The sequence below is a fragment of the Pleurodeles waltl genome, chromosome 11, assembly GCF_031143425.1.
Source record: "Pleurodeles waltl isolate 20211129_DDA chromosome 11, aPleWal1.hap1.20221129, whole genome shotgun sequence".
Classification (NCBI taxonomy): Eukaryota; Metazoa; Chordata; class Amphibia; order Caudata; family Salamandridae; genus Pleurodeles; species Pleurodeles waltl.
In genome coordinates, this window is record NC_090450.1 from 699,596,229 (window position 1) to 699,611,346 (window position 15,118).

The following is a 15,118-nucleotide window of genomic DNA, read 5'->3' on the forward strand; positions in this document are numbered from 1 at the left end:
CAGAAGTGTTACCAGTATTGGTTGTATGATTCCATGCACTCTGGGAGCTCCTTAGAGGACCCCAATCATTTCTCCTACTAGTCTTCTGAGTTTTTTTGGGCAGCCCATGCTGCAGCCACCCCTCAAACAGGTTTCTGCCCTTCTGCTGCTCGACCAGTTCAGGCAGGGGAAGGCAGAACAAAGGATTTCCTATGGGAGAGGGAGGAAACACCCTCTCCCTTGGAAATAGGTGTTATATGGCTTGGGAGAGGTAGCCTCCCCAAGCCACCGGTATGGTTTGAGGGGCAAATTTGGTTCCCTCCTTGCGTAAACCAGTTTGCACCAGTCCAGGAACCCCTGGTCCATGCTCTGGCACACAACTGGAAAATGGAAAAGGGAGTGACCACTCCTCTGTCCATCACAACCCAAGGGATGGTGCCCAAAGCTTTTCCAGGTGGCCACTTGATTCTTCCATCTTGAATCCAAGGTGGGCAGAGGCCCGTGGGAGCATCTGAGTGACCAGGTAAGGCAGGTGTCACAACACCCTCTTGATAAGGGGTCTCACTGTTAACTGCAGGAGTAGTGTAGGAAGCTGGATCTCTATATAGTGCACTACATTGAATTACACTGTGCAAAGAATCCAGTAGATCCCCAATTGGTATTGCAGAGGCAAAAGCAGATTGATCTAATCCTCTATCTTGTGTTAGTGTGAGGGAGCAGTTAGACTTGCCAAAAAGAGGGCCCTTTCCTACACAGGTATCCTGAAGCAATTCTTCTGAGGACTACAACTGCCCCTGCAGGAACTAGGGCCCTCATTTGTGTATTTTCGAGTGGGCTTTCCCAAGGAGGTGGTGTCAGACAGAGGTACTAACTTCATGTCTGGGTACCTAAAATACATGTGGCCTGAATGTGGGGTGACCTATAAGTTAACTACCCCTTATCACCCCCAAAGGAATGGATTTGTTGAGAGATTCAGCAATGCATTGAGAGGTATGATTGGTGGACTCCCTGAAAAACTCAGGAGGAGGTGGGATGTCTTACTGACATGTCTGTTTTTTGCTTACAGTGAAGTGCCACAAAAGGGAGTAGGTGTTCCCCACTTTGAGCTTCTGTTTGAGCATCCTGTAAGAGGACCCCTTTGTCTTTTTAAGGAGGAATGGGAAAGACCTCTCAAAGCCTAAGCCAAACATTGTGGATTGTGTGCCTGGCCTTCGTTCCAGTATGGCTGAGTACATGGAAAACGTTTCCAAAAGTCTTGAGGCCATCAAAGAGCTCCAGAACCTCTCTAGTTTGACCAGGAAGGTGCACTTGTAGAATTCCAACCAAGGCAGTAGGAATGCGTCTTGGAGCCCAGGGCCTTCCAGGGGAAGTGGAGTGGACCCTACCCCATCCTAGAGAGAAAAGGTTAACTCACTTAACTGATGGACTTTGGCTCTTGCAGGAGCTCCAAAGGGGTTATCCATGTAATCCTTCTGAAACCATATCATGAGAGAGCTGAGGTGACCATGCTCATAGTCACTGATGAGGGACATGGCGCTGAGAGTGAACCTCTCCCAGATCTCCTCTTCAGCAATCCAAAAGTTGGCCCAGTAGAGGGAGAGGTCTTTTCAACACCCTCGCTGGCCAACAGCAGGCTGACTAAGCAAGACGTGCAGCAGCATGTTGAGCTTTTCTTCTTGACACCTGGTCAGACTGCCTGGTGCACACATGATGTGGACACTGGGGACACCTTGCCTGTCAAAAACAAAAGTCTGACCATGTCAGAGAGCATCAAAGCGGTGGTCAGCAAGATGCTGGATTTGGGAGTCATTGAGCACTCTGAGAGCCCATGGGTCAGACCAGTGGTTTTAGTCCCAAAGCCTAATTCCCAGGGTGGAAAGAAAGATATCAGGTTTTGTGTGGTCTTTAGGGGTCTCAATGTTGTGACCGAAACAATGTTCCCATTCCCAGGGCTGATGAGCTAATTGACATGTTAGAGTCAACCACATATCTAAGTACTTTTGATCTCACATCAGGGTATTTGTAGAAAGATCTGACCTCTGGAGCAAAAGAAAAATATACGTTCTCCACTCCTGATGGGCATTATCAGTTCACTTTTATGCCCTATGGACTAAAGAGTGCCTCTGCCACCTTTCACAAGTTTGTGAACAAAGTCCTAGCTCGATTAAATGACTTTAGTGCAGCATATCCAGGTGATATTGCTGTCTTTAGCTGTTCCTTTGCTGAATCACCTGGTCCACCTGAGGAAGGACCTTGAGGCTCTGAAAAAAGCAGGCCTCACTATCAAGGCAAGAAAGTGCCAGATAGGGCAGGGCCAGGTTGTGTAGGTGGAGGTCAAGTTCAACCACTGCAAACCAAGATCCAGACAATTCTGAACTGCATAGCTCCAACAAGCCAGACTCAAGTCAGGGCATTCCTTGGCTTGACTGGGTATTACAGGAGGTTTGTGAAGGGTTATGTCTCCTTTGTGGCCCCTCACTCAGGACAGACCTCAAAGAATTTGCAAAAGAATGTAAACTGGAAAGTGATCTGTCAAAAGGCCTTTGACACCCTTAAAGGGGCAATGTGCACAACACCTGTTCTCAAAGCTCCAGGTTATACCAAGCAGTTCATAGTGTAGACAGATGCCTCTGAACATGGGATAGGGTCAGTCCTGTTCCAAATCAATGATGATTGCCATGATCAAGCTGTCGCTTTCATTAATATGAGGTTACTCTCCAGAGAGTACTGTTGTAGTGCCATTGAGAGGGAAGGCTTTGCTGTGGGTTGGTCCCTGATGAATTTGAGACCATACTTATTTGGCTCTCACTTCTTGTTCAAACTGACCACAGGCCTTTCAGATGGCTTATGCAGATGAAAGGTGAAAAGCCCAAACTGTTAACGTGGTCAATATCCCTACAGGGAATGGACTTCACAGTGGAACATAGACCCTTGGCTGGCCATGCCAGTGCAGGTGGCCTTTCCAGGTTCTTTCACTTAGAAGATGAACACTCTCTAGGGGAAGGTTAGTTTCATTCTCTTTCTTTTTGGGAGAAGGGGTCATGTAGGAAAGCCCTCCTTTTGACATGGTTAGCCCCCACCTTTTGCCTGTTCACTTACTATCAGTATCAGTAGGGGCATATATGGTCTTGCAGATATGTCCACAAATGTAATTTAATGTGGCCTGCTGTAGGGTTGACTTACAGATGTTACTTGCAGTGTTAAGGGAACATGGCACACAGGCTGTGTGCAGTGTTGTGTTCACTTTGAAGGAGCACCTTGTCACCCAGCCTGCAATGGTAGTCTGTATGAGGTTGGTACTGGGTCCCTTAGAGTGACAAGTTGCGCTGCAGCTCTTTGGGGCCCTCTTCAGTGTCTATGCCCTGGGTACCATTTACTAGACACTGAGGTGCTAAAGGGCGTGCCCACTTGAGGATCAAGCAACCAGTTGTCCTGTTTTGGGGGAAGGAGCACTGGCACTACTGCGGACCGGGTCAGTAGTTACCTAGTGCCAGTGCTTAATTTGTCAGTAAAAAGGTGCTGGTGCTCAAAGCTCTCCTCTTAAACAAGCAACTGGCCTCTTCAATCCATTTACAGCCACCCTCTACCCTTTCAGCTCACTCCTGTTTTTCCCCTTTCTGACGCTTTTTAGTTTTTCTCTTTCTCTGGCTTGCCCACATGTCTTTTGCTCGCAGTAAATGCTTGAGACAGAAAACTAAGCCCCAGCCCTCAGAAATAAGGGCCGGTGCTCTGCACCGGGAACAACAAGCACAATTTAAGCACTGCCCAGTGCACTTCAGTCAAAGTTGCGTCAAAAACCAGGGAAAAAAGTGGTGGGGGAGGGTTGCTGCAACCAGAACTCAGCTTTCTACACTTGCGAGTCCAGAACATTCTTCACGCTTCAAAACTGTTCCTACAGGTAAGGAACTATTTCATTTTGCAGTGTGAATCTTTCCTGGATTCACATGCTGTGCATTGTTTATGTAGCAGTGCTGTCCCCTCCCAGGAGGTTGGGCTGTAGTGAGTTTGAGGTTGTGAGCAAGTGTTTTAATACTTTACATCCCAGCTTTAACTACATGCTTGCTTGGATGTCCACGCAATAATTTGTGTACAGCAGACCATGTGGCTGCCATATAGAAGTCTTTAATAGATACTTTGGCTCTATAGGCCAATGTGCCCCTTTCTTTTTCATAGCATGAGCTCTTGACCCTTGTGTTAACAGTATTGTAGCTGTTTCGTAGCATACCTGGATAGTTTGGACTAGCCACTTTGATGGTTCTTTAGGTGACTGGTGCTTCCTTATAGGATGGCGGAAGTGAGAAACAACCGGCTTGTTTTACTGATCTTCTCTTGTTTTTTTAAAACATTTTTTATAAATAGTACAGTATTGCCCTTCTTACATCTAGCATGTGCAGGGCTTTTCCTGCTTACGTTTTTGTTTTTTGGAAGAAGGCTGGTAACTGCAATGCTTTGTTGACAGGACACTGAGGTCTCTTTTGGAAGACATTGTGGGTTTCTCTTCATACCCACTCTGTCCTTGTACACTTGCAAGTAGGGATTCTGCAGTGTGCTTGAAACTCACTAACTCTATTCTATGTAAGCGCATTGTCTGCTACCATTTGGTGGTATGTTACTTCCACATGGCAGAGATGCCCCAGGTTGCTGTCTTCAGATTTTTTTTCTGCCATGGGTCTAGAAGCAAAAGCACCACATATGCCTAAGAAGGAGTAACAATGTGTTTGATGGCATGTGTGGTTTAGATGCACTTGCTGTGCATTATTACCCTGCCATCCACTGTTAGGCTTGGAGTGTTGCAACTTGTTTTTCTTCAAGAAGTGTTTTTGAGTCACAGGTTCGAGTGGCTCCTCCTTCTCAGTGATACTGCGCAGGGGCATCGAGTTCTTTGTGAGATTTGGTTTTCCTCTGCAGTCGGGTTTGAATGTGTTTCTCCTCGCTCCATATTAATTCGCTCTATTTTGAGACGGTCTTTACTTTTTGTATACAGTATTGTACTTCAACCGCGTACCGTTTGGCCCATCTCCATGTGGTACAGAAGAATATGGTACCCTGATGGAACAGGCGATGTTCAGGTTCTGCCCTCGGTGCCAAGCCAAATTTCCTCACACGGATCACCATCAAGTGTGTAACCGCATTTTTTCCAGACCACAACGAGGCCCTGTGACGGGTGCCGATTGTTTCAGTCCAAAAAAACTCTGGGCCAAAGAGCTTGCATGCTGGAAATCACGCACTCGACATAAGAGCACACTCCGCATATTTTCGCGGATGAACAAGCACAGGAGGAGCTGGAGCAAGAAGAGGTATTCTCGATTGAAGACTCAGACTTGCAATCTGAAATAAAGAGACAGGACATCACCTCTGCGCAACATTTGAGTAAAAACAAAAAAAAAAGCTGCCCTTCCTCTTTCCACAAAGACGGTTTAAAAAAAAAAAAAAAGAAAAACCCTGAAAGAGGTCACCAGAGCACTACTGCCCTCAGGCCATGGTTGGTCACGGAAGCTTGATTTGGCTGCCCCACCCTCTGACTCTGCACCAAAAACTGGAAAACTGTGGTTGAGTCTTCTCTGTCGACCTCTATTGTTTCGGTCCAAGTGAAACCATCAAAATCGGAACTGACCGCTTTGGAGCAGAGTTGGAGTACAACATCTGTCCCTTCGGGTTCCACACATTTCGGTACCAAAAACAGCTGAACATACAGACTCTGCTCATTCATTTCCTTCTCTGTCTCAAATTGAACCAATTCTAGGGACTATGGACACTAAGCAGGGCAAAATTCATATTGAAAAAGATAAAGGCAAAATTGTGGTTTCTCCCACCATTCCTGTCCAAAAAGAAGCTCCATTTGAGGAGGTTCTCGATACCTCACCTTTACCGAAGTAGCCACATAAAGATACGTTTTCTACTTCTGCAGCAGTTACTCTTCTAGCTTTGCCGCCATCTCCTCCTCCACCATCTCCTCCACCTCCCTCTTCTCATTCACCTAATTCTCATTTTGATGGGAATTAAACACTACAGGGTTTACCTATATATGTTAGGGGAGATTTAGGGGGTGCTCCACAAAACCCAGAGCGTTGCGGATCCTATGACACTGATCCTATAATTGATACGGACCCAGATCTTTACCCTGCCCACCTCTCTCCTCCAGAGGACACCACAGGGTATCAGCAAGTTATAGTCCGGGCTGCAGCCTATCACAGGGTACACTTACAGAAGGATGCAATAGAACAAGTCTTTATATTTGCTACGCTCACCTCAACACACAGGGGCATACAATTTCTCCCTATGTTGCCAGGAATGCTTTGACATGTCGGAGACATTTTCAAAGAGCCCGCGGTCCACCATATAATTACACCACGGGTTGATAAGAAATATAAAGCACCTCCATCTGACCCACTTAAGATCTGATCACGAGCCTCGCCAGATCCCATCATCACTACCACAGCCAGGAAAAGAGCAAATAGGCTACAGGAGATTTGCCTCCTCCAGAAAAAGAAAGCAAAAAACAACGCAGCAGGGAAAAAGGTTAGCTGCGCAAGGTGCCAACCAGTGGCATATTGCCAGTTCCTAAGTGCTGCTTGCAAGATATGAAAGGGCACACTGGGATGAAATGGAAGACCTTCTTCAACACCTCTCAGAAGAACACAGTAAGCGTGCACAGCAAATTGTTTCTGAAGGTCAGACAATTGCAAACAATTGAATTGGGTGTCCATTAGATGCTTCAGTCGCATGAGTGGGTAACACCAGTATCCTCCTTAGAAGACATACTTGGTTAAGGTGTTCTGGTTTCAAGCCAGAGGTGCAGCTGTCCTTAAAATGCCTTTTGATGCAGAGCACCTATTTGGTCCACAGGTTGACTACACCCTTGACATATAAAAAAAAAAAAGACACAAACACTGCTAAAACATTGGGTGCTCTACAAACTCAAGTTAGGGATTTTGTGTGCCACCCAATGTATAGTGATGGCTCCAAATCAACCACATCCTGCGAACATTCCACCTCACAGCAAAGTCAGGCCTCTTCCTCAAACTCTAGATATTTTTTCAGACGAACATATAGAGTAAACAATTCCAGAGGCAGAGGAAAGACCACCAACACTCTTGGCTCACCCTCCTCAGCCAAACATTGACTACCTCCACATTCCCCCCTCCTCATTCCACTCCAGTAGTGGGGTGTCTTCAACCTTACCACAATCCATGGACACATAGCATCAGACCTTTGGGTGTTATCCATTATCCAACATTGTTATTGCCTAGAACTTACATCAACACTCCAAACATTCAACCTCGCAGACACCAAATGTCAACAAAACACCTCACTCTTATAAAGGAAGAAGTTCAATCTCTACTGTTAAAAGGAGCTATAGAAACTGTTGCTATACAATACCAAGGAACAGGAGTCTACTCCCTCTACTTCCTCATTCCCAGAAAGGACGGCACTCTCAGACCTATTTTGGATCTTGGACCACTAAATCGATATATTCCCTCAGAGCATTTTCACATGGTCACCCTTAAAGACATAATCCCACTACTTCAAAAAGGCGACTTCATGACCGCCCTAGACCTGTAGGATGCTTACTTTCATATTCCCATCCATCCCGCACACCGCAAATATCTAAGGCGTGGAGTGGTGGGTACAAAATTATCAGTTCAAGGTTCTGCCTTTTGGGGTCACACCTGCTACCAAGGTATTCACCAAATGTCTAGCAGTAGTTGTAGCACATCTCCGAAGACAACAGATACATTTATTCCCTTACTTGGACCACCACTTTAAGTCAGTGTCAGTCTCACACTCAAATCACAGTAAACCTTCTTCCAAAGTTAGGGTTTACAATCAACACTAAAATCACAATTATAGCCTCTTCAGATTCAGCTGTATCTAGGGGCTATTCTCAATACAATATTGAGGTTAGCCTACCCCAATCCAGCACATGTTCACAATTTTCAGCAAACAATCTTTCACATACAGGTCAATAAAATGTGCACAGTCAAGACATTGCTGCGCCTTCTAGGCATGATGGCAATCTCCATTGCCATCGTCCCTCATGTCAGACTTCATGTGCGACTTCATGTGCATCCTCTATAGGAATCTCTCTCTCTCACCAAAGTTTGCATGCTCAGGGTCATCTTCATGATCTAGTGTTGGTAGACCGTCCAACTTACATCTCCCTACTGTTGTGGAATTCCACCAACCTGCCCTTTTCAAGACCCGTATTTCCAAATAGTACTGACTTTGGATGCCTCTCTCACAGGATAGGGTGCTCTTCTCAACATGGACCCCAGTCACTAGACAATGCACTTCAATGTTCTACAACTTCAGGCAGTCTCTCTATCCCTGAAGGCTTTTTTTTTTTTACCTCATCTAATGCACAAATATGTCCTAATTCGTACAGACAACATGACAGGAATGTATTATTTACAAAAGTGGTGGGTGGAGACACAATCTCTCCAGCTGACACAAGCAATCTGGTAGTGGGCCCATCACCACATTCATCTCATGGCAGAGTATGTCCCAGGAACAGAAAACAAATTAGCAGACCTGCTAAGCAGGATGCAGAAACATTTCCATGAATGGGAGCTCCACCAACAGTCCTTCAAAACTATTTCAAAAGTGGGGAACACCTCACATAGACCTGTTAGCCACAACAGAAGACTCAAAATTCCAAACCTTCACATCCAGGTACCCACACCCTCAGTCTAAAGGTAGTTCCCTATGGACTAACTGGTCAGTGATATTTGCTTACGTGTTTCCACCTCTCCCACTCATTCCATTTCTGGTAAGCAAACTCAAACAAACTTCTCTCAAATTAATCCTTGTAGCCCCCACATGGGCTCACCAACCTTGGTTTACGACAATACCAGATCTTTCCTTAGTACCTCACAAGTGACTCCCCATCAAGCTGGATCTTCTCACACAAACTCTCCAACAGATAAGACTCCCAAATCACTTAATCTTGCGATAAGGCTCCTGAAGTCCTAGAGTTCAGTTCTCTTCAGTTACCCTCGGAGTGTATGGACATTCTAAAACGGGCACGTAGACCAACAACTAGAGCCTGTTGTGTGGCAAAATGGAAACATTTTGTCTGTTATTCTCTCCCAAAATTTGCTCCATTATCACCATCAGTACTAGATAGTCTGTTATTGCTTCACCATGCTTACACATCAATTCGGTTTCACCTAGCTGAGATTGCAGCCTATTTACAAAACAGACTGCATACTTCATTATTAATACCAGTCATTAAAGTTTTCATGGAAAGACTTAAAACGGTAATTCCACCCAGGCTACCCCTTTGCCATCCTGGAATCTTCATATTGTTCTCACCCTGCTCATGGGCCCTCCATTTGAGTCTCTTCACTCTTGTTGAATACAACTCCTTTCTTACAAAGTAGGTTTTTTAGTTGCTATTACATCACTTAGACACGTGAGTGAGCTACAGGCCTTAACATTAGAAGAGCCTTTCTTTCAGATACATAAGGACAAATTAGTCCTTCGTACAAACCCCAAAGTTCTACCAAAACTTGTCTCAATTCCACATTAATCAAACCATTGAGTTACGGGGTTTCTTTCCACAACCGGGCTCTGTGGCAGAAAGAGCACTCCACACGTTAGATGTTAAGAGCACTCATGTATTACATTGACAGAACGAAAGAATTCAGGATAACTAAATCACTTTTTTTTTTTGATTTTCAGTACCTCACAAAGGAAATTCTATTACACAAAATAGCATAGCTAGGTGGATTGTAAGATGTATACAGATGTTATGCTAAAGCCAGAAGACAATTACTCCCCAAGCACATTCCACAAGGAAAAAAGGTGCCACTATGGCATTTTTAGGAAATATTCCGGTAACCGACATTTGCAAAACAGATACTTGAAAGCGTTTCAAGGCCTCATCAAGGGTAGTAAGAGCTATATAAATACAATTAGTCTACACCACACACATATACAAAACATCACTGTGTAGATTTACAAGCTTGTCAACAAGCAGTGTAGGATAAGCTAGCGTAACACTTTTTCGGACACTGCAACTCCCACAGGCTAGCCGCCACATTTTTATGAGGGACTGCTTTACCATTTATGCACAGCATGTGTCTACAGCCACACATGCCATTGAAGGGAAAATCTACTTACCAGTAGACATCTGTTTCTGGCATATAGTGCTGTAAGTTCACATGCGCCTTCCCTCCTGCACAGAAGCCTGTGGCAGTTTGTTATTTTATATTTGTATATAGTTGTACATAGATATTTATATTCACATGGACATACTCTTTTCTATACTTCTCTTATTCTCTCTCACCCGCTTGCGGGGAAAACAATCTAACAAAGGACTCGATGCCCATGCGCAGTATAATTGAGAAGGAGGAGCCTCTTGATCCTGTCACTTGAAAACACTTCTTGAAGAAAAACAAGGCCATGCCAAAAACTTGGTGGCAGAATAATGCACAGCATGTGAATCTACAGCACTACATGTCACAAACAGATTACTGGTAAGTTACATTTTCCTTTACGGATCTTCAAGCGGAAAAGTTGGGGAATGAAAACATTTTAAAATTAGGTGATCATTGCTTTTTAATGTATTTTTTTAAATTATAATATATATTGCAAGCTTATGACTGCAGTGTTTTAGATGCAGAGTGATCTACTGGTTTAAATTATTTTTATATTTGTTTTTCTGCAGCAAAAAATAAAAAACACTAACTAAAAAATATTTAGACATGGCACCAGCTTACCAGGGCCAGACCTAATGGCTTACCTTGCTTTCTTTTTAAATAGAAGACTCCTCCTCCTCCTCTCTCTACTTTAGTCTATACAGTTGGTTACATGAGATGCATATGTTTCAACAACTATCAAACAAAAACAAGTTTCTATTTATGTTGCTTTAAATAGATGATTGTTACTCCAGGAAACAAATTTCTAACCCACACAACTAGTTTTGTAGATTTGTGTGTGGCCCATTCAGCTCTGCCAAGACTAGCAGTGTGCATGAAGGTCATTTTGTTTAACTAGGGAGACTTGCCGTTTAAAAAAAAAAAAATAATGTATTGGCAACTACAATAGGTCTCGGCAATGCACGAGCTTATTGGCCTTGTCAATTTGAATGTCTTTTAGACATGTTGTGGAGTAGCACATTTGCTGTTGAGCATGGCTGAAAGTCACTGAAAAAAGCACTATGATGCGAGCAGCACAGGCCAAGTTTTGGTGCTTTTTTTGTGTCAGGAGGGGCAGGACAATGAACTCAGCATGAGGGAGCAAAGAGACTGAGTCAGCTCAACATCTTGTGATTCTGGGCAAATCACTTACTCTTCCCTCTGCCGACAGCAACATAACTGTCATTGTGAAATGTAACGGGTGAGCATGTAAAGCACTCCAATACCTTCGGATTGTGTTCATGCTATGGAAAATGGCAAAGTATAGAAATAAATACAAAATAAAAGCAGCAGCAACAAGAGAGGTGTAGAGGGAATGGTTCAAGCTTGGGCAGCCAAGCAATTATGGGGAAGAGCAGGAGGAAGCAATCATGAATGGGAAACAAACAAAAGTGACACTGGCTAACAAAGGCATTTAAAAAGCAGTCCGATGTGAGTGGATCAGGATGGGGTTGGGAAGGAGGGCGGGTGGGAGGGTGACAGAGGCGCCAGGAGACTGAGGACAGAATGAGCGGAAACATGTGGATGACTCAAACACAAATAAATAAATAAAAATGTTCTTAAAACAGGAGCAATGAATGGACACAAATATGTGGTCCATGCTCTGGGGGAGTGCTAAATACAGGAAGAGGGATGACACCTTCATGCCTTGGACCAATGGGGACTAAGGATATGAGAGAGACGATAAAGCGAGCATATGGTAAGCCTACGTGTGGGCTGGAGCCCAAGGATTGAACACAAAGCATCTCTTCGAGCCAGCGCATGTGTGGTCTAGCTGAGACCTAAAAAAAATCATACGTTGTTGATGGTGCAAGAGGTTTTTTGTTAGTGTCCTAGAAATGTTTTGTAACTGCCACAAAAGATGTAATGATTTTGATTTCATTCACTAGGTAAAAAGTAATTTACAGCATGTCGATCGATAATTTACCAAGCAGTAAAATAGTAGTTACAGTTAATTACATTTTAGTATGTAGGTTTTGCATTGAAAAGAGATGTATTGGTCTCTTACACATCTGGCATCTAAAAAATATTAGACTAATAAAATGTGTACTCGGTGTATTTTCTGCTTTATATAATATTAGCTGTCCTTTTTGCACCTCTTATTTTCCAGATTGGATTCACTACTGACCCACGCATGGCCCGCTCCTCTCCCTACCCAACTGATGTTGCCCGTGTAGTGAATGCACCTATTTTTCATGTCAACGCAGATGATCCGGAAGCAGTGGTTTATGTGTGCAATGTGGCTGCAGAATGGAGAAGTACCTTCCACAAGGATGTGGTTGTTGATCTGGTATGCTGTTGCTGGCTAATTCAGCACCGTTTTCTTCTCTATAGTTGTATTGGGGCTAAATGAAGGGTGCTCAACATCCCACACACTTCTTTTAGATGTTGGTTCAATTTCACTTCCATATTGTGTGCTCTCCACTTGCTTTCTGACTAGGGGTTGATCTATTTTGGTTGTGGGCCAGTTGCTATGCTGGATCCAACAAGTTTCGTCCTTAAATGGACTTTCACTATTTTCCTATAGTTTTATTACCATGATTGTTCTGACATTAGCTGCTGTTAAGGTATTTTTACACTAAACATAAATATGACTGGGTTCTCTTGGCACAGAAGACAAATATTTATATTATGGTGCACAAGATGATAGACAGATATGCTGCATTTGCTGAGAACCGAAGTGTGTGGAGCTGTTTCAGTGTAAGCTGAGCTAGGTATGTAGTTGGTCATTTGGTTCAATAGGTCATGGTTTGAATGTGCTTGCTCTGTACAGGGGATAATGTGTGTTTAGGCTCTGACTTCGGATAGTGCCTTGTCGTAAGGCCAAGTTAATGCAGACTCGGAAAATCTTCTCTAAAATATGTTGCTTTTTTTTTTTTGTCCTTGGAACTTCACCTATCTGCCAGTGCTCTGTATTTTCTTCTTCACAGTTCCCTTTTTTTACTTTTGCAGACAATTTTTGATTCTTTTTCTTGAAGACGTTTTACCTTTTAACCAAAATGTAAATATTTTACTTACTTTAATAGTTCAAATCTTGGCTCTTTCTCAGTGTATGGGTGTTCCTTCCTGCTAGTGAGAGGACTGGTAATGCTAAATCATGCACTGGCTGAGGCGGATCCAGTAACTACACTCACCTTGTTGCCAAAGCGAGATGCCAGAGTGTGTGTCCCTCTCAAATGTTTGTTCTTTCTGTCCTAGAGGGACATCCTGTTTCTGTTTATGGCCTGCAGTTTTGCAGGCTTTGCCCAGAGTCCACAATCAGACCAATTCTGAAAGGTCAATGTGTCTTTGTATTGGCTTCATTTTGAGGCCCACTTCTACTCTTTTGAGCCTGTGAGTTCGCCACTGCACAGGAAATAGAGGATAGGTGAATTTCTTGCAGGCAGCAGAAACCTACATTAGGACATATTTAATAGTTGTAAGTCTCCTTTAATCAGGTAAATCAGTTTTCATGAATGGTAAAGAGAATGGTGTAGATGCCTACTTGTATGTGCAATAGGCATAATCACTAGCTAAGAAAAATTCAGACCCCCTTTTCTGTGCAGTACACACTGGATCCAAGCAAAACACACATGTTCACCAGTAATTTGTGAACCGCATATGCACAACATCCATTGTACATCCATGTCCTAGACAGAAGGGTAACGACTACAGTTGTAGAAAGTGTAAGGGCAGTTCTCCAGCATTAGATATTTTTTTAGTCACATGCTTTAGTCTTTTTCTGTCATTGAGAAGGTAGCGTTAGGGTAATCTTTAAACAGCAGTATTCTCGGTTAAGACCTGGAATGGCCAGATACACAGCAACTTTAGTTACTAAAATACACATTTTGGATAAGTTCCAATAGCTTCCATAGCCACCAAAAGGGCAGTATTGTTCCACAAGGTCGCAGCACCTTTATGACATGAGGAACCCTAAAAAGGACTTACTAGTTATCTGAGGTTATGGGAGGCTCCAAGGGGCTAAATGTATTGATTTCCACTGAGTGATGGGCAAAGTGTGCTCTTTGTGAGTGGCTACTGCCTTTCTACACAAGCTGTGGGAGACTGACGTTGATGCATATGTTCCATCAGTGGACTGCCTCCTAGCTACTCTTCCTAAAGTCTATTCACTGTCCCATAACCCGAGCCCTTTGGCCTTCATGTCTCTGAGATGTGCATGAAAAATAAATGTTTGTAGCATGTGTGACTGTAGATATGGTTTTGGGCTCTGATGTTGCAAGTTTTTCTTCAAATAAGTCTTGAGTTACAAGGTCTCGGCGACTCTTCCTATAGGTGTTGATGTGCAAGGTCACAGACTACTCCATTGTTTGCTTTTCTTAGTTGTCTGCCTTGGACGTGATAGTGTGTTCCTGGTCTTAAGGAGTTCAGTTCCCACTGTGGCTTTGAGTCTGCTGACTTCCACCCAGTTGCGAGTACAATTGTCGCCGCATCAGTATCTACTTGCATGCTGGTCCCATGTGCTGCCTCCTTTGACCACCAGTGTCCGGGCATCTCTGCCTTCAGGCCACTCCGTGCCCCTGCCTCCCTTTGGAGAATGACTGTTATTGAGGTGATGCAATGGGCGCCTTTCAAGAGATGCTGCCAGTGTCCCACTTAATATCCCTTGGCCAGCCATCATTCCGTGAGCAACTTGTGCCTCTCGCTGAACCACAGTGATAGCCGAGTGACTGCTGTTCTGTGTTCCGCAGCAAAAATTGCTCTGCTAGTGCAGGGGTAAACAGTGGACGCACACCAGATTGGCCTACTCCACGTTGGAGTCTCCTGACATCTTAGAGAAGCCAACCCAGTGGCTGCCAAAGAAGTGCAGGAAGAGTAAATGGGTGAGGCACCTCCCCTCAGGACTACTTTACTGTACTCCAGACAGCATCAATCCACTTTACCCCTGCTGTAAGGGCATCATGTATTACCTCCTTCACCTTCAAATGTCAGGTTTAGTCTATTCCCCAGTTAGGTTACACCTAGCCAGTATATTAGCATACAAGCAAAACAGAAAACAT

The 15,118-nt window shown here is 44.0% G+C and overlaps 1 protein-coding gene across 6 annotated transcripts in view; it reads left to right on the forward strand.

The window, feature by feature from the left end:
• The window catches only part of OGDH (oxoglutarate dehydrogenase), an 833,675-nt gene that overhangs the window by 453,424 nt on the left and 365,133 nt on the right, over positions 1–15,118 (forward strand). For all 6 annotated transcript variants that reach the window (XM_069214267.1, XM_069214270.1, XM_069214268.1 and 3 more), the window contains one exon: positions 12,232–12,411. In XM_069214267.1, coding sequence (XP_069070368.1) covers positions 12,232–12,411 — 180 coding nt within the window. The remainder of the gene's footprint in view (positions 1–12,231; positions 12,412–15,118) is intronic.